Source organism: Egretta garzetta, unplaced genomic scaffold (assembly GCF_000687185.1).
Source record: "Egretta garzetta isolate BGI_Z169 unplaced genomic scaffold, ASM68718v1 scaffold299, whole genome shotgun sequence".
NCBI lineage: Eukaryota > Metazoa > Chordata > Aves > Pelecaniformes > Ardeidae > Egretta > Egretta garzetta.
In genome coordinates this window covers 2,467,649-2,492,373 of record NW_009260696.1, presented here as the reverse complement: position 1 = coordinate 2,492,373, position 24,725 = coordinate 2,467,649, and the positions used below count along the sequence as shown (strand labels likewise).

General features: G+C 39.3%; 1 protein-coding gene across 3 annotated transcripts in view; it reads right to left on the bottom strand.

Moving 5' to 3' along the window:
- Nucleotides 1-24,725, bottom strand: part of USP22 (ubiquitin specific peptidase 22) — a 105,614-nt gene that overhangs the window by 10,394 nt on the left and 70,495 nt on the right. For all 3 annotated transcript variants that reach the window (XM_009645921.2, XM_009645919.2, XM_035901317.1), the window contains 4 exons: nt 17,516-17,685; nt 10,375-10,522; nt 2,970-3,075; nt 1,115-1,273 (listed from right to left, as the gene is read on the bottom strand). In XM_009645921.2, the coding sequence (XP_009644216.1) occupies nt 1,115-1,273; nt 2,970-3,075; nt 10,375-10,522; nt 17,516-17,685 (583 nt within the window). The remainder of the gene's footprint in view (nt 1-1,114; nt 1,274-2,969; nt 3,076-10,374; nt 10,523-17,515; nt 17,686-24,725) is intronic.

The following is a 24,725-nucleotide window of genomic DNA, read 5'->3' as shown; positions in this document are numbered from 1 at the left end:
TTGTTATTGTTGTTAGGAGTGCCTAAATCTTTCTGGTTGTTGTCATAATCCTGCTCACTCCTTTCCTTCTTCAAGTCAACTTCAAGTTGCATGGCCACACTGGTTGATATGAAGTTACACACCTCCCTTGTTTGAATCTAATATTCAATCTGCTTGCTAGTTTTTGGGTAAATCTTTATCCATTAGAGTTGAACTTCTTTCCAAAATCCATACTCTTTGAACCTGGATGTTTTTCCTTCCCTGTCATCATCTCCCTCTGATTCTACTAATCCCTGTGTTAAACAAAAACACCAAAATTTGACCAGTTTTCCCTCTTGATGCATTCCTGTAACAGCAATTTCTCATTTGGATGGATTTCCTTGTTTTCTTAAAATTATTGATCAAGAAGGTTAGAAATCAGATGTCAGAGGCTATGAATTTTTATTTCAGGAGGATTAGCTTTGCCCTAGGCTACAGGTAACCTCTTCCTCAGACAAATATCTTCGACAAGTATCTGCACTTGCCACAAGAGAATGACTTTCAGATCTGCTAAAAGATCCAAGTTAACGGTATGTGAAGCCATGACATTTTCTCCAGTATCCTGTTTCCAAGATGCCTAAGTTTCCTGCTCAGAATTATCTTTTCTTTTTGAAAGCTCCATTCCTTTAATTCTTAATGCCATCCCCTCAACTAAGCTGGCAGTAGCTGACCCTCAGTTCTGCTTAGGGCAAACTCAGATTCATACTTGGTGTTATAATTTAGACAAACATTAAATGCATTGTGAACTCTTTATGTGCTTGCTTAGCTGAGACAACCAAGAACATGGAGACAGACACTAGTGGCTTCAATCATTTAAAACCACATTGCCTGGCAGCAGCCAATGTAAAATTTATTTTCTTTTTGCATCGGATGGCAACTGGTTTTGATTGCTTATTGTTAGGCCTACTGTTGCTCTGAGCCTTCTTTGCTTTCTCACTTTCTCTTATGCAAACCCCTAAAATATGTATAAAAATGCTGTTTGGGGATAATGCCATGACAAAGCATCACTTACTCCCATTGTTCAGTGCCACCTGGAGAACAGAATCAAGCCAAATTCTTTTTACCCCGCCAAAACTCTATTTGTCTCATTTCATACCTTCGCAAGCAGTCTGTGAGCGTGGTGGTGCCTGATACATGGCTTTCCCCATTTACGACACTGCCATCACTCCCCGGACTCAGTGGCCAGAACGGGGTGGAGGAGCCTGGCAAATCCAAACTGATGTCCCAAAATGGGTCTATCGTTGTGGAAACGCCACTATGAAAAAGAAAGCAGTTTAATACATGTTTAGAGGAAGTAAAATTAACAGTCTCTCTCACCTTAGGGTGCACACCAGATACTTACTTTTAAGAATTATGGCATCTACATCACCCCTAGAGGGCACTCAAAGATGACAGAAAACATAGTTGCTCCAGAGTGTTTTCCCACAACTGATTGTTTTTCTGAATATTTAAAAGCCATATGCTTTTGAAAAGGTATGTGATGTACTAAATGCAAAATATATGCATTTAATACCTTCTCCCACTCACCGAACCCCTGTGACTCAATGTGAACAAGCAGTGTTCCTCAGAGATAGAGGTACTGGTCGTACTACTGACCAGTATAAACCAGCAAACCTCTATGATGATGGCCACATGCAATCCAACTAGTTTAGAAGCATGGTTCTCTGGTCAAGACATGGAAAATGGTGCTTAAGGCTACTTTGATAGAGAGAACCAAATACTTTTGCTCTACAGCAGTGCACTTTGCAGTTCATATTAGCTTCTCCTACAGCATTTGGAATTTGAGAGGCCAGAAAATAACGGCATCAAGAAGTAGCGTATGTTCTCGATCAGATTTCTCTACAAGACAGCTGAAGACAAGCCAACAGCTAGACTATGGAAAAGCTTCTCAAATTTTTATTTGTATTGACTCGCATCTTTTCTTCCAGCATTTACACTTTTAAGAGAACTCCAGAACTTCAGGGGTCTAAGCTCCTAGTTTGGAAGCATTTTCTGTTTGTACTTGTTATGCTTATTTTTTGAGTTCTCTCTTCCTCCAGAACTAGTGTCTTTCACCCTGCAATCTCATCAAGCCTACAATATTCTGCCTTTTCTCCAGTTTCATTTGTGCAAAAGTTGTCAATTTTCAAAAGAAAACTTCTTTTGTTAAAGTTTCATCAATGCTAATATTGTGTCATAACACATCAAGCTTTTTATTATCATATAAGGATTCTGCAGCTCTACAAGGCAAAGAACAAGATTTCATACGTTTTCCTTACAGTAAATCTTTGCAAATCTCTCCAGGAAACCAAGAATAAAAGCAGGTTCAAACAAGCACAGCACAACAGTCCATCTGCAGGACAGCGTGTGTAATTATAAAGAATGCAAGACAGAACAAAAAACAAGAACTCTGACTTCTGCGCTATGGCAACACCAAACATCTTGAAAGAGAAGTCAACTTGCTCCAGTACACAGAGAAGAACAACAAATATATTTTTCCTTGCTCTTGTAAAACATTCACTTGCTGGTATCCGAGATTATATTAGTATCAGCCTCTTTGAAACCTCTCCTGACAATACATGAGGCTCCTAACTGAAGGAAAATATGGTTGCATATCAGAATTTTCTTCAAATGTAATGGCAATTACACACATTCAAAACCAAAAAGAGGTATCTTGGAAGTCTTTTCCTCATGAACTTGGAGAACAACAACCTTTTACAGACTAGTAAAAAGTTTGTGTCCATAAGTCTATGGTACCTTCCAGGTAGCTTTTTTGGTACGTCTTAATATATGACAGTTAACTAGTAATTGATTCCATTTAGCTGATGCTGTATTTAAACAGTTCTTGTCTTGCTGGAGTTTTGCTGGTATTTTATTGGTATTCAAGAAAGCAAAGATTCAGTACGCTGTTGCACTGGAGGGTGTACAGCTTCAAATCAAAGTGAAAAAAAAAAAAAAAAAGAATTACTTACTGGCAGACTTGACAGGTGACATCAGACTGCAGTCCGCCTGTGAAGATTTGGTCTATGATGCAGTTACAGTGGTTGGGGTTGTTGGCCTTCTTCCCATTATCATCACCTGGAGGAATGCAAACACAAACTCAGAAGTCAAAAATCCTCCTAGGGAACAGTGGTTTGTCTTGGACAGTGTCTCCAGTAACTCTTTATAACACAAATTCATAAACATACTGCAAGTTCACATAGACTATATGGAACCCTGAAAATGTAATGCCTTAAAGAAAAACAAGGAAACAAGAAGAGAACTCCTAGGAAAATACAGAATATAATCAGAGGGTGACTAAATGCAGTTAATTCCTGTAGAGGTGAAGCTTTAAGCCTTATCAGCTGTCAGCCAACCCCTTTTTCAGGGTATAGCCCTACCTCCCTTTACAGAGACGTGCTTTGCACTGCCTGGTGTAAAGATCAGTTCCTAAGATGAAGGAGTTGCCAAGGTGGTTCATGAAAAAGACCATTTAAACATCACTTAGAGGGCCACTGTGTAACATTGGTATCTAAACAAATGGCCAGCTCTTTACCACAGAAGCACTAATTTCTGCTTAGGCAGAGTATTCAATAGCACATTACTTTCCTAAATGAACACAGAGAAGAAATGTCAGCAGACGCTACTTCTTAATTCTATTCCTCCCCATCAACTTCTGAGAGTAGACTGAGGAGAGGAGGTTTGTTAAGACCCGTTAACTTCCAGCCTGCTGACGGCATCCTGTCCTTTCAACATAAACAGGTACCTTCCGTTCAAGTTTTCCCCAGTGAGAAAATGAAAGACGTCCTTATCTGAAGTGGGAAGGTAAGTGCTGGGTCTTCCTCCAGCTCCTTCAGAGACATGGCAATCCTCTAAGTTCCCAAGGGGCACAATGAATGCGTACCCATCTTTTAGGCATCATGAACTGTCACTGCAGGTCTCAGGAGCATAAAAATTCATTTTTATTATTTGAGTGCTGAGATTAGGCCTATTCAGCTTTCTTAGATTTTCCTCAGAGCATTAAATAATCAAAAATTTCTTGGCACAGTTCTCAGCTGTAAAGCACACTCCTTCCATTCCCCATAGGTGAACCAGGAGTGATCCACTTTTCCTTTGATTTCCAGGACTTACTGCTTATTTCTTTGGGTAGGACCGATGCAGTTGGTTTGCTTTGTAAACAGAGATGCACATACACACTATTTCACAGCACCAGCTAATTATTTTGTAAAGTACATCTTAAGATGTCTTCCAGGTTCCTACAACAGAAACTGCTAAGGCAGAGTCAAGTTTTGCCAGATTTCCTGGTATCTTTAACTTCCTAGGAAGAATTTCAGTTTCATAAATTAAATACTAAGATGCCAACTCCTCCAATCAGAGCTATTACTCAAAAATAATTAATTTATAGTCAAGCATGTAAAAAAACCCCAAACCACCCAAAGAAACTAAAAGCATAGGGCAAAACCCCACCACTTTTCTTGTGTCTAAGGTGCTCTAGCTGGAGTCTTCTTGCAGCAGAAAGGAATGAGGGTTTGGTTTTTTTTTTTCTCCAATGAAGCTTTAGAAGTTTGTTGGAAAATCTTATGTAAGCTGACAAAGGTTCCACCTGATACTAAGTGTGGAAAAGCGGACGTAGGTGATACCTACTAAGCTGCAGTGGGCCACTTCAGTTAATTAGATCCTAAATGCCTCAGAAAAGCTCTCACTCGGCTGCCTGCTTTAGAAACTTTTGTTTGAATTCTCAAGAAAAGCAGATTGTCTCCTGAAAATGGCTCTTGAACCAAGCGCTCTAAAATTAGATTTCAAAAGTACAAGGTTCAAGTTGGGGGTTATCAGACCCAGTCTCAGGCATTTCTTGATGGGAATTTCAGTTAAGTCTTACTGAACTTAAGATCTTTTTAAGGTCTCAATTAGGCTAAGCTAATGAATAGAGCGTACAGTATAGAGACCGTACAAGACATTCTTCACCTTTAGAAAGAGAACACTTACAAGCTTTAAAGACTACACGTAGATTTTTCAAAAGAAAGAATTTAATGGTTCTTATCCTTGTTTTTAAAACTCCACTTTTTCTTTTTCAAGAAACAACACACAACTGCCACATCCCTGTAATCTCACCATTTGAAACATTATCTCCCCCTGTTTTGTTTCGAGGGGGCTGAAGCAGATAAACAGTGCCTAGAGATTTTCACAGGACCACAGGTAACATCCCTGTTGGACACCTTTAATAGACAGCCATTTCCACCTACGGGAGAGAATGAATACTCCCTTTTCAATTATACAAGTCAATTAGGATCAGTGACGAGAGGGTCTCAAAAGAATATCCTGTGAGCTTGTTCCCAGCAAAACAGAAGGGCATTACCCACTCAACATTATTTCCCATGACATTTGGTTGGAGAGGAGGAAAAAAAAAAAGCAAGATTACCACCTACTCACACTTGTCAATATGTAACAGATGCTGAGAGGAGGTATATTATGCAGCTGAGAACTAGAAGCCGCTAGATTGTTGTGCTCAAGTTAAGGTTCCCTTCAACATTTCTGTCTCACAAAGTAGGTTTTAGTTTCATACATTTTTGGTTTTAAATCTGGTCATAATTCCTACTTGGGAAATCAGCAGCTTCTTGTAAGAGATCGGTCAGCACACTATAACGAAAACTTCAACATACGTCAATGTATACACTAATGGAATTATGAGAATGGCAGAGAAATTGAGTGTAAAAGTTTGGATTCAAACGAAACGCAACTCTAAAAAAACCTAGAAGTTATCAACTCTTTAAAAAAAAGAAGTTATGACTGTGCCTGTGCAATAACTAAGCATATTACCTTGTGTTCAAGTACATATGCATTTTATATACCACTAAAGGTAAATCATATGTAGTAACTGAAAGAACAATAGGTACTTTTCAACATTGCTTTTGTTTTTGAAATAAAAATAAAAAAGTTTTGCCTCCAACTTCCATTATGTATTTTGAATGAGAAAAAGGAATTTAAAAGTTGTCAGATTTTAAAAGGGGCATTTATCAAAACAAGACATTAATGTGAACTTTTCTGCTTTACTTTAGCCCCCAGTGTTCTGAACATGTGCTTGTTATTCTTTATGACAAAGCAATATACACATACGTTTATATGGATCATAGCAGATGACACGTTTTGCAAGCATATGCTTTATCAGTTCCTAAGAATACCATGCAGAATTCACAGAGCAGGGTAATGTTTTACTCCCAAATCTCAGCACAGCATTCTTCTTCGGTCATGATACCTAGCACCGGGCTTCAAGTTTGCTTTGTAGCAGTCCTTGTTAACGATGAATGCAAAATGCTTCATGAAAGCCAGCTGAACGAGGAACAATCAGCTTTAAAGGACTATTTTTTTGTTAGACAACTGAATAACATTGGCTGAATAAAGTTTGGGATAAAAATACAGGATAACTTCAATTTTTTTTATCTTGCTCTTTGAACCTTTGTGCACAAATGCCCATCTCTGCCACTCTCTGCTGCTTGATTGTTTTTGCTCTTGCAATAAATAAAAAACCCCAAAAAACCAGCAAAACAAAACAACACAGCTGGTGATTTCACTGGGGCGAATATTAACTTTTGAATTGCAGTCTTGCTCCATACAAGAAAACAGCAGCTCTGGTCTAAGTTTCTCCAAGTCTGAATATGTCTGAGACAAAGTTAGTAAACTACAAAGTGTTCGGATGATTGCACCCTCACCGTCATGGCAGTTTGCAGAATTAGAACCCTGAATTTCTTTCAGAGCACTGATAATTAAGATGTATCTGTCATGTCGGCTAAAAGCTGACGTAATGCTTTACACACTAAGCAGAAATACCCCTTATTTACGTTCCTCTATCAAATGAAGAGCCCTGGAACTCCTGAAAGATCCCACATGAAGAGTGGGATATACTTTGTACTTGTTCCTCATAGAAGAGTCTAAGAAAACACGCAAGAAGCACCAGACCGATGTCGGATCATTTTCAGCATCTTCCATAATCCAAACATATTCCGAGACTGAAAAATCAAAGCTGTCATGCATTTTAAAGATCAAAGTCAATACATGCCAAAGTCCAGGTGAATAGTTAAGAGTTCAGTCCAAAGAAGGTGGCCATTACCTACACAGCAAGGCTGTTTATAGCATTACTCTGGTGAAGAAGCTAATATCTGACGTCAGCTAAGCTCTGAATCTCATTTGGATGCTTTTGTGGTGAAAAGGTCCACAAATGCCAAGGGACAATGACACTGCAGAACTCTGAGCACTATCAAACCAGCAAAAGAGACCCGAACAGCACAAAATGCAGGTACAACTTTAAATATCATTTATAGAAGCAATGTTGGAAAAAGAATTCACATTCAAGAAAGCTCTTGCTTTTCTAGTTGGAGTATGCATTTAAGGACAGACCTTGTGCACACTTTGGGTGCGTGGTAGAGAAAGAGGAGTAATAAATAGCTTAGCATTTTTTTTTCCTTCCACCAAAAAACTACCTAGAGGAGCCCTGTTAAGTGGTCAGAATATGCCCTGCACCGATGCCACAACTCAGCACAACAGTGCTAGCACAAGGAGAGCTATCACCCCCAGACGTGACTTAGACGGGTGATCATACTGGTATCCTGGGCTTCCAAAACTTCACAGATGCCACTAAAACAAAGTATACATTCAACCAGCATTTAAAAAAAGAAAAAAAAAAAAAACCAAAACAAAACACCCGCACCACCAAACAACCGACTACCTGGGCCAGCCAATATATGAACCTTAGGGCAGTTAATTTTATGCTTCGTAGGATGCAGTATTACAAAACTTATCTTAAATACCCATCAAAATCACACATTTTTTCCTAATTTAGGCAATGACAGATAGCAATAATGAGCATTCACAGCCTTCTCCGACTTGCATTAGGACACTTCCTAGAAAGCAGAGTAAATGGAATGGAAAAGGGATGAATGACCAATGTCAGCCAAACAAATAGCACTGGATATTTATACAATTCTTAGCATAAGGAACACTTTCATTTACTTTAGTGCCTGAAGCCTTGGTGATCCTGAATAACATCCAAATCTAGAGCTTTTGGACAACACTTTCCACATACTTCATTTTACTTCACTGTGTGTGAACTGTAGAACTTGATTACTATTGACTGGAATCTTTAAAAGCTTCTTTGATTTAGTAAAATAAATATTTAATATTGGCAGGGGAGGCATTATTTGCTTATTGTAGCTTTAGGACATATTCTCACTATCAGTAATATTTTTACATAGGTATACTTCACCTGTGTCTGTGTCTGTGTGCAAACCTAAGTATGTAAGTGGGAAAACTTTCTCATTACGTAGCAAACTAGTTAATTCCAGAAGTGGTTTATCATGACCGTACTTGAAATTCTGGTTTAGATGAACTGGTTTGGTTCCCACACAACTGCTCAACCACTTCTTTTAAATTACCTTGATGTGGTACGGATTATTTACCGTAATTTAATAAAAGTCCATTTCTTCAGAAACAGAAATTTAAAAACCTGGCTGCAGATGTGAAGGATCTAGTGCTAATGCCTTCCGTTGCCTGGTTATGCCTACGCAAGTAGCTCAAACTTCAGGACATCCACCAAATAACTGAATTTCAGTCCTTGTATTGAATGTAAATGGTACCTTTGCCACAACCCAAAAAAGCTCAGTACTCAAGGTGCAAAAGGCCCTAATTCAGTTCAAGCTGGCTGAAACCATTACGGAACTTGATACCAATTCAGAGGTCAAGGTTTTCAACAGATCCGTGATATCCAACCAGTAGTAAAAAAACTCCACACACATGCACATGCTCTTTCCGAAGAATATCTAACATAACTTTTTCAAAGTTTTAGGACAGATCACAGTTCCATTTTCATTCAGGCCGGAGAGGCCAAATAAAGAAACTGTTGAGAAAGCTTGATTTTGTTGGTAATTGCAGAAGATACATCACAAAGATTCTTCATTTAAAGCCAAACCACAGGGTTTTGGCGGGGTTTTTTTGTTTGGTTGGTTTTTTTGTTGGTTTTTTTTTTTTTGGTTTTTTTTTTTTTTTTTAAAAAGTCTTTTCAGATTCTTTATCAGTTTGAAAAGAGTGCAGGGACCTTTATTGTTGCAAGTTTTTTTCTTTACAATTCTGAGAAGAAAATATTCCTCCTTCATGAACTAATGGGGAAGTATTAGAAGAAATAAGAACATCATTTGCTATCAAAGAGGATGAAAAAGCTTCAAGATTTGTTAGATCAGTTGTTCAGAAACTTTACAGAAACCATGAAGTATTTCTGTTTGCAGCTGAGTTTATTCAGTGTTAAGAGAGAGGTCAGTATTTCGACAGACTCTGTGCCTTACAGTACTTCAACACTAGTTTTGTTAGGCTTACTGAATTTCAGTTAGTGATTGTCAAATGACAGATATTAATAAATACAAAAGAACTGTTCTATGTACTGCCCTTAGAAGTACTCTTTTTGGAGAAAACTCTTTTGGAGGACACCTATTATTAATCTGAACAAGCACATCTGCTACCATGTAAGACTATCTCAAAGATAAAAGCAAGACTTCAAAATGTTTAAAGAAGCAGTAGCAGCCTTCCCTTTGATGGTCCTCTGATAAACCAAAAAAAACAACTTCTAAGTGCCTTTGCTAAGAGCACTAGAGGAAAGTCGAGTGCTTTAAAGCTTATTTTTGGTGACTAAGGATTTTTTGTTTGTTTTGCTAGTATCAACCCTACTATTTTTCCCTGACAAGAATGATAAAAATTTCCGTGTTTAAGTGAATCAAGCTAGATCAAACATTGACAGATTGGGAAATTTTCAGTTCAGATTTAGTTCAGTTAACTACCACAAAATACGTAATTTCATATGACATTACAAAATCAATTCAAGACTTAGATACGCCATCTCTAAAAGCATGTCACTGAATATTTTTTACTGTATTGTACAATTATGTATTTGTATATACAGATACCGAATACAGATCAAAACCAAGTAGTAATTTTTTTCTTATTCACATTTCTGTACGCAATTGGGCATCATAAATACAGTAGAATATTTAAGTAGAACAGCCATAGCCTCCTCTATGTTATTTTCATCAGTCCCATGACACACTGAGTAAGAGTTCTAACTACCTCAAGTATAAATAGAATTAAAACAGCAATTTAAAAGAAAAGACGGTGACTCACAGCCAATGAGAGAAGAACATGATGATGATTCAAATCAACGTACAGGCTTGTCTGCTTCTAACTCTAGGTAATTTTTGACAGTGGGAATAAAATCTTTTCCTTTAAGTCTACCAAACATTTTAAAAGGAATTTGCTAAGACTGCTGTACTGGAAGACACTAGACTTGATTTAAGAAGAGATTGTTCTACCTCCTTTTGATCCAATATTCCTTGTTGATTGAAGACTCAGTGCAAGCCTTACCTTTGCAGTGTCTGTGTAGCACATCTAATGCAGCAATGAGGAACTCGTGTGCATCTTGTTGCTCGTACCCTGCTAAATGCCGTGCATGAGTCCATACCAGGTGCAATAACCTATATGGAATGTGAGGAGATCGGTGCCCAGAGTAAAACTGCTCAAAGCAAAGAAAAGGACATGACTGTTAACAAGTTACACAGCCTCAGTGCATTTAATTATTAAAAACTTAAATGAGTGCAATTAGTCAATGAAATTGAACCTATATAATTCTGATGACCTTAATAATGAAATACAGAGACAGCTGTTTATTACAGGCTACTGAAGAAGTGATCTCAGAACTGAGCACCTCAATTTTCTCCCTTGAAATTCCTTCATTTTGTGATGGATTAGCCTAAAATTAAAAAAAAAAAAAAAAAAAAAGAAAAAGCAGAGAGGGGCAAACAACACTCAAAAATTCCTTAGTGATACTCCTACATTTGCAGGAGATCAGCAATTTCATTCACAAATTACATGCCCCCCAAAAATCAGGACAAACAGAGTATCAGATGCCTACTGCCATCGAAGCCCCTGAACCAAGCCACAGTAACTTTCTGCATCCAACGGCTGTGCATGATCGCATCTTATGGAAAAATGTACAAGCAGGATAACAGCCTCATGCCAGTAAGGGCCCTTCTCTGTCTGGCTTGAGCAGTGCAAGGCTTTAGAAATAACTTTATTCAGCACAGCTGCTTGCAGAGCTGAAGATACCACTTCATTCACCTATCCCCAAAGTCAGCTGCCTGTTACCTCTCCTGCAGGGTGTCACTGCTGGAGTTCTGGTCCTGGACCAGCTCCTGCATCTGCTGCTTAATCTGCTTCGGTCAAAATCTGATGAGCTGGCTACTGTAGTGACTGAAATTGTCTCAGGTGATTTTGTCAGAAGCGTATTAGAGAGTGCACAGACAAATTATTCACTCAGAAAAAACGTGATGTGAAATACCACTGCTGAGTGGTGACACACAGCCGGGGAGGTAAATCAGCACAGAAGAGGACAACAAATAACTGCCTACAGAAATTAATGCACTATTTTTTTGTTTGTTTGTTTTTTAATAAAAACCAGCCAGGTCCCACTTAAGAACCCCTCAAAACAACAACAAAACCCCAAAAGAGCAGCCCAAAAATTCACCCACGCTAAGGATCTGTTTCCCCCTGGGTGAAGGATGAGCTCCTTCCTTTACCCTCTCCATTTCCATCCAAGTGTAACTGCAGGTCTTTTACTTTCATCTTCCTGGGTCCCCACTTCTGCTGCCAATTCCGGCATCCAGAGCCTGAGACTAAAGCTGACAGCCCCTTCTTGAGCAAGCTGACTTCTGTACCTGTTCACAAACCCCTGCACCATGATACCAGTTCCAAAAGCAAAGCAGAGATGCTTGTGGTATCCCTGCAGGGAGCCAGAAGAGTTTATTCACTTGGGCTTCAGCTTGTATTTAATGGGGTAACATTTTATTTTTAGTAAGTGAAAATTTGTAAGTTATTTTGCCTTCCCTAACCTGTGGAAAAGGTATTTGCCAGTAAAGGGTGCCTGCAACACCACGATTATGTTTTGCCAAGATCCTATCAAATCAATGGCATTTATTTTCAGTTCCTTTTCCCAAACAGAAGACGGTAAGCAGCAAATACACAGAACAAAAACACGATTTAAAGCCCCAGCAGTATAGAATTTCTTACTCTCACTGGAAAAGCAGGTTTCCTTCCCCAGCCCTAAGTTTCTCCCTGCCCAGCCCAGTCTCTGAGCATCTTATATCAGTGCAAGCACAGACATTGTGCTACAAACCTGCCTAGATAAAACATATTGTATTTTAAAGAACAGGCAGGCAAGAGGTAGTACAATCTTCTCATCTAGTCCTCACAACTGCAGGGATTTCTAAAGGGCTTTAGTGCATTTCCTTGCAAAGAAATTTCTTTATTGCAAGCTCCGCTTTTTCCAAACAAGAAGATATACCTCTGCAGCCAACCACCACAAAATGCTTCTATAAATAAAAAGATCAATAGTTAACTCTGATGCCAACAAGAATGACACCAAGGGACTGGAGCAGTAGGATGGTAATTGAAATCTGCTGACGCAGCTGCTGCTCAACATAATTCAGGGAACTGCAGCAATAAAACTTCTCTGTTCTGTCACTCCTTACAATTAGTCCCAGAGCTCTCCAGTCATTTTAACCAACAGCACTCTCCATAATTACTCCACTGCAGACACTAGACCTGCCAGCAGATTTTACGTTCTCTAGTGCTTCATTAGGATTAGAAAAATCTAACAAGAAGCTTTATCAAATTATTAGCTATTATCACACAGAAACTAGTAGCACACCTAGCAAGAATGCTGTTGAATATATGGGTGGGTGGGGGAAAGCTTCACTATTCTAGTAAATCAAAAATGAAACAAAAAGAATCTGAGCATACTCAATAGCAATATTTTAACTGGAATGTATAAAACATCCATCCCATCTCCGTCATTTCCTTGTTGCTGGGACGACCAGCCTATCAGAGCTGTTCCAATCCACAAAAAGGAAAAGAGGTCTATGTACAGTCTTATTCAATCACTATTATACAAACCTTTTCATTAGAGCGTGCAAATATAAATAATGATGCATTTGCAAGTGACCTTTAAAACACTTCAACGGCACAATTCTTCCAAACATAATTTAAAACAACTTCTGTTTAAATCTGTTTTCAATTCAGTAGTATCAGTTGTTTATATTGGAGAGAACTAGTTCAAGCAATTTGAAAGTGCTTGGTAATATGCTGTTTAACTGCTGTTCCAGGGAAGGGGAAAAAAAGCAAAAAAAAAAAAAAAAAGAAACCAAACCAGGATTCAAAGCCTCCATTCTTACACACAGCCCCAGTAACGTTAACTTTCTTTGTTTTGCACTTAAACATTTGCTCTTGGATTCTAAAATGAGAAATCTATAGGGGGGATTTAGAGGATTCTAGGCTTTGTATTTTGCATTATTGTTACCAAAAAACATACAAATACCAGTCAAGTTTAAAAAGAACAAAACACCACCACATCTGCACTGCTTTCCCCTCCTCCTGCCAAACACACATGTATGGAAGTTTTCCAATTCTGTGAACAGATACATTTGCTCTACCCTGCATATGTATCAACCAAACAGGCTCCGAGCTTTGTAATCAAGAATTTACAGGCCTAAGTCCCGTCCCAGGCTCCAGTCCAATTTGAGAAGGTAAAGCCTCCCCTCAGAAACTGGTTCTCAATTAAGACTTTAAGCGTACTGAAAATTTACAATGGACAGAGGGAGTGGGTAACACGCATTTTTCAGCATAAAAGACGCCTACTGGAGTTTTCGCAAAGAGCAATGGTTCAAGGAGTCACAAAAACCACTTTGCTTGCACACACTCTGTATGTACAGAGAAAAGACTTTACTAAATTGGCACAAACTCTGTATTTTCCATTACAAAACCAAGTCCTCTGTCTACGTTAAGAGCCTTAACTACTACTTCTCCCTTGTACCTTTGTTGTAACTTATTATACACATAAACCATTTCAACAGCGTACCATCTTAAGGTATCAAAGCCATAAATCATCTCATTCTTTTTCATTTTTGTCCTCGCTTCTCAACTCTCCATGTAGTTGTGCTGCGCACTTTGATAAGCTCACGAGGATGAGTAACGATGGGAATGAAGAAAGGTTTTGCTCTTTACATCTCCCAGTGGATGCACTGCATTCTGCTCTATTCCCAGGTATTCTTGCTATTCCAGCCAGAGAGTACACCAAGATATAGATCCGCTAATCCTACCATCCTGAATGGTCATTCCGTAAAGGATTTAGATAAATCTTAGGGTGTGGAGCATCCTGAAATGAATTTTCATTGGCAAAGCAAAACTAAAACACAAATACCTGTAGTTAAAAGTAGTGCACAAACCCTTTCAGCCAAAAGGCTCAGTGACCAGATTCTGTGTGGTCTATCTTCCCTCCATCCGGTTTCACCACTATCTGTTATTCCCAAATCCTTTTCGTTCCTTTTCTTAGGCAGTGTAATTCATGTCATGATTCTATTGATAAGTAGGTTTCAAGTAGCACAAATGAGGATGCTAATTGATGCAGTCAGATATTTGAAAAACAAACAGAGATTCAATGCTTGGCATATTCGCAAGAAAGACTACTGGGGAAAAAAAAAAAACAACAACAACAACTTAATTCTAAAAACCATCTGACACTCAGTGCTCACCATCAACCTACTTCAGGGTAGAAGTTTGTAGCTTCCTATTTATCACAAGGAAAAAACCCAAATCACCTGTATAACTAAGTGATCTTAAACAAAAAAAAAAAAAGGGACAAGTGTTTTTGTTTAAGAAGCAAAATAGCAAAACTTGCTTATTTATGTACAGTAAATTTCATTTAATGTTCCAAACAGTCTCTCTTTCTCCTGGAGAGTTCTTGCTGGCATGCATTCACCAGATCCCCTAGCATTCCATTTGCCTAAGATCACACCTCCAGAAAAGCTGGGTGGAGGGGAGATGAAGTTAACCCTTGCCCTGATCGTTTGTCACCGGGTAAAACGCCTTCAGTAACTACATCAGTTAATCCCGGTGGGAAAGCTACGTAAAACAAGACAGAACCTGAACCAAAGTTTCCCCAGTAATTCAATTACAAAGGAATTCTTAACCATAGCACTGAAATCTCCACTGGTTAGCTTTCCTTCATTCAGAACTCATCTCTGCAAAGACAGCGTAGGAATCTTCATCATGACCACTGTATATAGTTGGGACGTGAAAGATAACCAGTCTGCTCCAAAACCGCAAGATTTTGGTTTTCATTCTGAATGTAGAGAAATTAAAACTCACTGGGCAACAGAATTTTACAATGAGTGCTGACAGAGCTATAAATGTAACGTGGTTATTTACTGCTTGCAAGTTAAAATACACTGAGTTGGTTACAGACGCTACGGTTTTGCTTGTGGACAACTAAGCTCTAGTTTTACTTCAAGGTGGTTGAGTCACTTTTTGCTGTCCTCCCACAGCACATAGCTGCAGTATTTCAACGTGAAATAAGGACACTGACTACTGGACAGCTATCTTCACAGTCCGGTATCACAGACATGGCTCTTCAAGACCAGGTTGGACGGGGCTGTGAGCAACCTGATCTAGTTAGCGGTGTCCCTGCTCCTGCAGGGGGGTTGGACTAGATGACCTCTAGGGGTCCCTTCCAACCCAAAACATTCTATGATTCTATGATTCCCTCATTCATACACCCTCACATTGCAGAACATTACTTATTAGAACTAATGCAAGCGTAGGCATGAATTTTGATTGGGGAAAATGAAGGCTAAGATTCCCAAAGTTGTGTGTGTGAAGTTAAACTTGATTACAAGAGAAACCAATGCAAATGCTGCATATAAGCCCTATTTTGGATAACAGCCTGTTCTTTGTTACATGCTTGTACACAGCCTAGCAAAAGGCATCCTAGGCCATCAACAGGGCTCCACAGACAAAATGGAAATAAAAATAATTACCTAGACAGTCTTGATCTTTCCTCCAGTCCCTCAATCTGTAATGTAATACTCATTTCCCCTTTCCCAAGGGATTTTTTTTTTTTTTAAATGCATGTGTGTAAAACAGAATGAGGCGATATTCATCAGAATGAGACTTGATACCACAATTTGATGAAAAGATATCAAGATTATAATAGTACCTTTTTTTTAAATAAGCAAATAGGTTTCTATATTAACCATGTACAGAAACTGGTATTTCTATACCATGACTGATTTTTTTTATCTAGGCAGCGTGATATTTCCCCATTTAACTGCACATCTGGTTTCAATAATCTTGCAGCTGCTACCTATTGGTGTGTCTGCCTTTTGTTTTCACCTCCTTTCCTGACAGACTTAGGAATAATTGAAAAATAAATCAAAAAATTAACATGCGAAATATAACATACAACTAATGATAAGCAGCATGAAAAGTTGCAAATTCACAAGTGCTGAGTATGAGCAGAAAACAATTTTGTACTGGAATGGCTAAGGGGGACTTTACCTTCCACATATGTTTAACTCACCTGCAATGACCAAAAAGAATCATCTCCAGTGAAAAAGGTACAGAAGTAAAGTCAAAGATAAAGTTAAAGCTATTTTAGGTTGGTCTCAATTTGAACGAACTTCTGTAACAGCACATACACAAATGACGTGCTCTGCGTACAGACAGCTCCAGCTATATTAAGTGTTCTGCGACAGCAAGCATACACTACAGCTTTTTTGGGGGGGTTTGGTTGGTTGGGTTTTGGGGTTTTTTGTTGGTTTTTTTTTTTAACTTACCAAAAAAGCATATCTATCCCTGAGGAAAAGGCACAAGACTGGATTTGTTTGTTTGTTTTTAAAGACTTGTCTTAAAACTACCAGGCCATGTCTAGCTGTAGTCCTTACACTACTGTTGTGGAATTAGGACAGTTAATAAAGCTCTGTGACTGTTTATTAAAGACAAGACTCGGCCTGTCTCGTACAGCACAGGCTAGACCTACCGAGAAAGGTACACTGCAAAACCAGTCACTTGAGTGAGAAAGAGTAGCTCATACATGGAAGGTACAAACTGTACCAACACACTCACTTTTCTACATCTTTCTGACCATTAATGGGTTTCCACGTAAGAGATGACAACAAACATGTTTCTCCCTGTTAGAAAGCACTGAATCGAGATCTTTAAAATATTTACACAGACCTACATAAACCACTGCCTTAAACCACAGGGCTATATACCATGGCTTTATTCTTACTCCCATTATCACCCAAAAAGCCTGTGACACATTTTCCAGTTACAACTTGCACCTTTAACTAAAGCACACATTCAGTTTTAAGAATAAAGACTTGCAGATCAGTCTCAAAAAAGCAGGCAGCACTGCAATTATTTCCAATACCAGCTTCACCTAAACAAGGGTGACTTAAGAATAGGACTTAAAAAGCCAATAGTTTCCTTTTCAGCAGTCAGGTATTTTTGACAGTAGGGTCTCGCTCAATCTTTCTGCTCTGTTTTGTCACACCTTGAGGGGAAACATAATGTGCACTCCCTTTATATTTGCAAATAGAACACAATCCCATTTGGGGTAAGAAAGAGCCAGCATCTGTGGAAAGGCAATGCTATTGTGGCAAACAGCACTCACCTCCTGAAAAAGCGTAGACATTTCACAGACCAGACATGAGCTGGGGCTTTGCATTTCACATTTGTGCCTGTCGGAGAGGAAGAAATCTCGCAGCAGTGGAGTGTGGGTAAGTGCCTGGACAATACAGTTCATAAAACATGTGTTCCCAAGATTGATTAGCCCTCGTAGACCTATAAAGACAGAAGGGGGAGGGGATGCATAAGCATTATCAAGTTAACAAAACGGTGTATTTGCATTTTTATACAGTTTTCACAATATTGCCACAGATTTACTGTACATGCACAGCTCCAAGTACAGAGTTTTATATTGGTTTAGGTAGGCTACTGGGTCTGATGTACTTTGATGTACTCAAGGCACAAGCACATACGAGCTTGCTGACCTCCACTAGGATTTGTTTTTTACAATTCTCAGAAAAAAGGAAACCTCAAAGTACAGCAACACCAATAGCATTATTTTGCAATGACTGTTTTGCCATACGTCACCAAAACCCATCCCCTCCCCAAGCTGATACCAAAGTGCAATAACAACTGGTTAAGTCACTATAGTATGAACCAATACATATAAATAAAACAATAAATAAGTTCTCAGGTAGTTTAAAAGGCTTTCCCTCATGCAGGTCATGAAGCCAGAATAAGGTTTTTGTACTTTTATAATGCAACAATCATCTAAGACAGGCAGCAAAGGAAACAGCCTTGAGAAAACAAAGTCAGGCTGTGACATCCAATGCAGACTTAGCATATCCTTTTTTTTTGTATAAAACCCAGGATCCGAACAAGACAACCTTAAAGAGAAACTCAGAGCAATACTCCTTCCGTACTTGTTTTAGCTAAGTTAAACATTAATCTACAGTATACATCAAAAAATTCAACTTGGCATAAGAGGATTCATCACACCTTAAGTCAAACGTTCAGTAATGCCCAGAGACGATTTCTTGTGCTTGGAAACCAAGATGCTTAAAGGAAAGCTCTTTTGTTGCACAACAGAAGAGAGGTTAGGAGTGGGGAAAGCTTTTCAGTCATTTGCAAAGTCTAAGTGAGAAGAAAAACATGCTCAAATCCTTGAGTATTCTTCCAAAATGTTAACATAATACCACCATACAGGAGTGCTAAATGAGAAGAGCATCAGGTGGACGAGAATGCTTATTTTTAATCAAAAACTTACTTTGAAACAAGATAAAATGCATGGATAGATACAATTCTGGCATTAATTTAAAATTAACATAGTCCTCTTCTGCAATATAAATGGGATTACTACACAAACGGTGAACAAAAAACCAGGATTACTTTACAGAGAACGAAGAATTTCCTTGCCATTCCATGGGGGAAAAATAAAAAAAAAGTACCAGCTGGCAATGCTGTGGTAATTAAAAATGGTGCAGTTCCCTTGCAGTACACCAGATAGTGCTCAAAGGGCTCTTTAGCATCTTTCAGCCGGAGGAGGTGTGGTCCAGTTGCTATGTTACCAGAGAGAAACGGCACTACATCAGCTTGAACTGAATACGGAGCTGTAGGCGACGGACACGGAGCCCTCAAATTTTCTTCCCTGTATCTAATGCAACACCATCCTCCTTCCAACAGCTTTCCTGTTGCTTCTGTTTACTCAAAGTGCCGGACAAAGTTTCTCATTATAGCAGAGTTAACTTCTAATGGGCAGAAAGCTGATTGCAATTATTTGCTTTATTTTCAGGCTGGGAGGCAACATTAGCAAAGTGTTAAATAGTTAATTTGTTGTAGCAGCTTGAAATACGGTGTGATACTTCAACTTTGTACACAATCCTATTTTAATCCCCGGTCTTCGTGTCTCTGCAAACAATGTCACAACAGAAAGGTCTTCATACTGTGCAAGCGGAGAAATGTTTGGTTGGTACCCCTTGCCTACCTCTCCCCTGTATCTTCCGTTTAAAACTTACTGGTTTTATTTAAAAATCACAGACTCTGCAAACAGAAACCTGTAAGGCTCCCTGGACAGGCCAAGGATGCACCAGGGTATTTTGAGAGGCAGAAGAACGTCTCCCTATTTCTCTCTGGAAAACCTTTTGGTCCCTCTGGTTAGCGCCAGAACTCCAAGTCAGCCCGCACAGGGCAGAAAACCAGTAGCACATCTAGAGACTCACCCTACCGCTTTTCTTTCCAATATCTAATTGAGCAATCACAAGTAAAAGCAAACACATAAAGGCAGCTTTTTGGAATCATTTATTAAGCATCATTTATTACATGCCTGTGGCTGGACCTTCTTTCCCTGTGACCACAAGAATCAAATCTTCCTCAAAGTTGCCACCAGAAGACTAGTTACAGGCGTCAAACGCGAAAGGCTCTCTTGGTTTACTCTGCTTGCATGGTTCTTTTGGGGTCAGTTTTTCATAGGTCTGAACGGAGCGCTTCATATGCAAGGATTTCACTTGAACGGACTGAGACAAAGTAACCTGCAAAACAGACAAGGCTGAAAGGTGAATACTCCAAAAACCCTAATAAAAATGAGAAAGTGGTGAACGTATCAAAACATGAGAACTTACTTGGCTGAAAAGCGAAAAATGTAAAGGAGCACACATCAGTCTTATCCTTGAGGTAGCCATGACTGCAGCTGCTATACTAGCTCTTAAAACTGAAGTTTGACATGAAGCAGGCATGAGGCACTGAACTACAGCTAAGATACTGCGTAACAAATTGCAGCACCTTGGAAAACATCAAAATTTGATGTACGTCAACTAAAGAGCTGACAGAAAGAAAAACAGCTAAAAATTAAAGCCCATACGGCATTCTGGTCAATAAAATACTAAGAATGTAAGAGACTTGTGTCTGCCACACCTATTCCCTCCCCATTAATAAAGCCTGCCAGTATTTAACTGGAATAGTCAAGCATTGCACCATGTGGATCATAAATTAATAGAAAAATAATGTGCCAAAACCCCAAATGCAGCAGTCCACTTTTGCTAGCATCAACAGTTGCCTCCACTAGCATCTCATCAGTGGACAGGATTTGTACAGAGGGGTGGTGGGCCGACTGTCTAAGGGCTGCCAACAGGATCCAACCTCTAGTAATAAAGCTGTGTTATTTTGCAGACTTCTGCTGTGCTTCATAGCATTCTTTATTTCTGTTTCTTACGAACTGTTTCTTGAAATGAGCAAGAGCAACCGGTGAGATACTTAATCTACTCTTATACACAGATGCGTGCTCCACTGGTAAGTGTACTTAGCAGAAAAGCATTGTTATACTTCTGAACCTTGCTGATATAAATATTGGAATAAGTTAATATTGCCGTCAAGACAAAATTGTCACATATGGTATAATCATAAAAAAGAAAATACCCTTTAAACATCATGCACGGTGTATGACCGCTACCCTCATTCTGTCACATGCTGGGCAGGCAGGGTGCGAGCAAAGCAGCAGGAAATCTACTTCTGCAATGCCTTGAACACAAGTAAATCCTGGAAATCCCAGGTACCCGGGACATCCTTTGTACATTTGGTCTCAAAACTAGGTTCTAAGCAGCTGGCTTACCTTTGTCAGCTTCAGTTCTTCATTCTTCTTCCAGTAACGGGTTTTGTTTTTTCAAATGCTCAAAGTAATAGATCTGCAACACTGGGCAACGATGCTTGTTGTGATGCAGGGAGATCTAGAACACTGGTTCTGCAAGTCCACCCACACAGGCAAGATGAAAAAACCAAAACAAGATAAGGAAATTCCACTTCTCTGTGAAATGCAACTGTACAGCTATTACAGGTGGAGAAGCAGGGAAATGAGAGGACCACACATGAATACAAAATACAGAAAAACCAACCAGGTGCCTATCTTGCTCTCCTGGAAGAGATTCTGTTTGTCTCTAAAACTAGGCTTCGTGCTGGGATAGGAAAGACAGCAGACAAGCCAGTCTAAACAAATATTACCACACAGAAACTGCGATTTATTTGAATGAAGGTTCTGGAAGTAAGAACATAGAATGCAACTTCATGAGTCAATCAGGAAATCATTCCGATGCGCTAAAGCACAGCCAGCTTGAGATCCTTTTCACATTAAACACAGGTTGGCAACAACTTAGAGCAATTTTTTGTCCCCTACCCCCCACCCTCCCAGTTCCCCACGTGGTGTTGATGTTTCCTTGAAGCTCCATCAGACAGTATCAGAAATCTGTGCAAGCTGAGGAAGTGCTCACTGAAATATTTTAAGAAACTTCAACACAACCCTTGGAAACAGTATAGCATGGCAATGAAGATTTCTAGAACAATTTTGGGTTTTCATCCTCTGTTCATTAACAGGAATTGCAACATCATTTAAGAGCATCTTTCTGAAAATGTATTTCAAGGGACAACTGCCCTACTTAGCACCTCAAACTAAAACCAAATTCTAGCTCAGCTCCTGAGTTTCAGGTGCAAACCATACCATACGTTACCAGAATGCATCTGTTACAAACACTGGCCCCAGCCAGGCCAATACACTACTGTTCCACTTGCGTGCCCGAAGGAGCATAGTTTTGCTAATAGGGTTAGCGACAGCAATTATTCACAAAAGATAATCCCTTTTGGGAGAAAGACAAAAAACCTACTCATTTCAGAAAGCAACAGTATGCAGATACATGAAATTACAAGTCTGCACAGGGAAAAGCATGACATTCTGTGACAGTAGCGATCATGTGAATTATCAAAAAAAAAAGAACCATGCAGTTTTGGTGAATTTGTTCCACATCAGCTGAAGCATCCTTTCTCAGTGGCTGCATGAAACCCACATATAACTGCAGAAGCAGAAATACCGAGCCGGATTTATTAGAAAAGGTTTTTTCAGAGGTTTTTACAGAACATTTTTTGCAAACTTAGCAATGACACACTCGGGTATTAAATTATTTTGACAACAGTCTAAGAAAAAGCTACATAAACTTTTACTGCAGCCAAGTTAAATGAAAAAATTTCAACCACATCATCTTAAAAACTAACTTAACAATTCAACATCTCTACCACCAAACACACAGCATGTAATCTACCATTAAAAGAAAAATAATTGGGGGGGGGGAGAAGAGGGAAAGGTTTTTGAGCACAATCTGAGTTTCCAAAAACGTGCAAGTTGTATTCTTAAAATTCAAACACTTTCATAGCCTTGCTTTAGAATTTGTAAAGAATGAACTTCTTTTCCTTTGTTTACTCCTAAAGGGTACAAGCAAACAGTTGGACCACGTTAAGCTCATATTTTAATAGGGAAATTTCAACATAAAATTCTCAAAAGTTATCTTGAAATTCACCCGAGTCCTGCCAACCACGTCTTGTACTTTTTCCACCCCTTCTAAGACATAAGGCAAAACCATGAATTTATTCCTCCATTAGTAAGCCACTGCATTTAGGAATTATGCCTTCATATCGCAGAAAGGTATGAAGACAGAAACCGTGGGGTTTGTTTGGCTGATTTTTAAGCACTGCAAAAATAATATTCAGAAATGTTCAAAAATAACAGAGACCCCAGAAAGCTTTGACGGATGGAAAACTTATGTGACCTGGTACATGGCTGAACTGAAACACCTGCCAGCAGCTACACCGTAACGCTTTGCTAGGAGGAAGCCTGCAGCAACCAGGAGGGCTTTGGTTCCAGTGCCTGTTAGAGGAGCACATACAGAATAGAAGCGTATGAAACGTTTGGGGATTTCCCCACCCACTTTTGCATATATTTCAAGAGTTAATAAAAATGCCCACACAATATTCTGATGTTTTTTAGGCCACATCAGCAGTACCACTCCAGGAAGATATAGTGAGCTTAAGAATTTAAGCAAAAAAGTTATGCAAGTACAAACTTTGAAACATCTATGAAGTTCAGAGTATGGTCAAAACCTACTAAAAATAACCCTGACACGAACACGCTCTGCCTAGAATCAAGTTAAAGGCTATACCCACAGAGCAATGATTTCGTGGAAAATGAACAGCAAATTGTGTGCGAGTATGTATACCCACAGAGCAATGATTTCGTGGAAAATGACATACTCGCACACAATTTGCTGTTCAAGTGGAATGAAGGTGGTCTCTCATGACCCCGGGGCTGAGACCATACAGTCAGCAACAGCAATGCAGGAGAACTTTCAACTTCGTGGTGAGCCTCTTAGGCAGGCATAGGTGGACTTGCAGTCTTACTGCTGGTGAGCGGACACTTCAACAGACATTAAACCCTGAAAAGAGTTCCTTCACGAAGTCAATAGTCATCTTTGTCAGATATTGTTATTCTTATTATACACTTTTGACACCCCTCTCCCCCCCAAATCAGTTAATAGTGGGCCTGCCAGATACCTACAACAGGAGTAAGCTACTGCAGCAGTGGTAAACATAGCTGTTCAAGAAAAAAGCCTGCACAATGGCAAAACTATTCTGTCAATCCAAAAGGATTTCCAAAAAGGGTAAAAATTTAGGAGATACAAAATGCAGAAGAAACTTGATAAAGAAAGTGCATAATGCTAAAATAATATGAACCATTCAAGATGCTGAGCAGTTACAGCTGAGTTGCAAGCAAGACTACAGACATTTGCAAGAGGCTAAGCTTGAAAACACTGTGCATCCCTACACTGAACCTTTCTTGGTTTTATCTAAGTCACCAAGCTACAGAAAAAACCTCTCACTAAACAGAAAGGGAAGTATTAGGAAGGGAAAATGGGTGTGTGGCTTCGGAAGACTAGACTAAAACAATTCAGTTAAATGAATGAAACAGGTGTGGTGAGATCCAGATACATAAAAAAAAAATGAACAAACCATAAAAATATTTCAGGAGCTCCCCTAACAAGAGCAAACCCTATAAACATTAAAGAACACTACAAAGATGATGAGACCACCCTCTCTGAGCAGTGCCGAGCAGCAAGATCAAGGACATTAAGGCTGCAGCTCCAGGCTCCTTACCATTGCATCTTTTCGTCGCCCTGACCCTCTCTCATCTCCCAGGCTTAGCACTTTGACCTCCCACTGAAACTGCCTTCCCAAATCACCATGGGCTCTTCCTCAAACGCATCCTGCTCTGTCCTGCAGCTGATCAGTACCAGGAGGTTATAAACTAGACTGCTTAAGGATCCCCAGCAGATAAATTGGGGCAACTGCTCGAGTAAGTGCTCTCCAAACCGATTCATTGGTTCGGATTGGCTAATCAGTAAATCTTTCTTAAAGTATTTTTGACAGAAATAGTCAGCAAGGGATTACATGACAGATCAAAGAAATTAAGATGAACACTCAGGACAATAATCTCTCCCCTTTGGGTT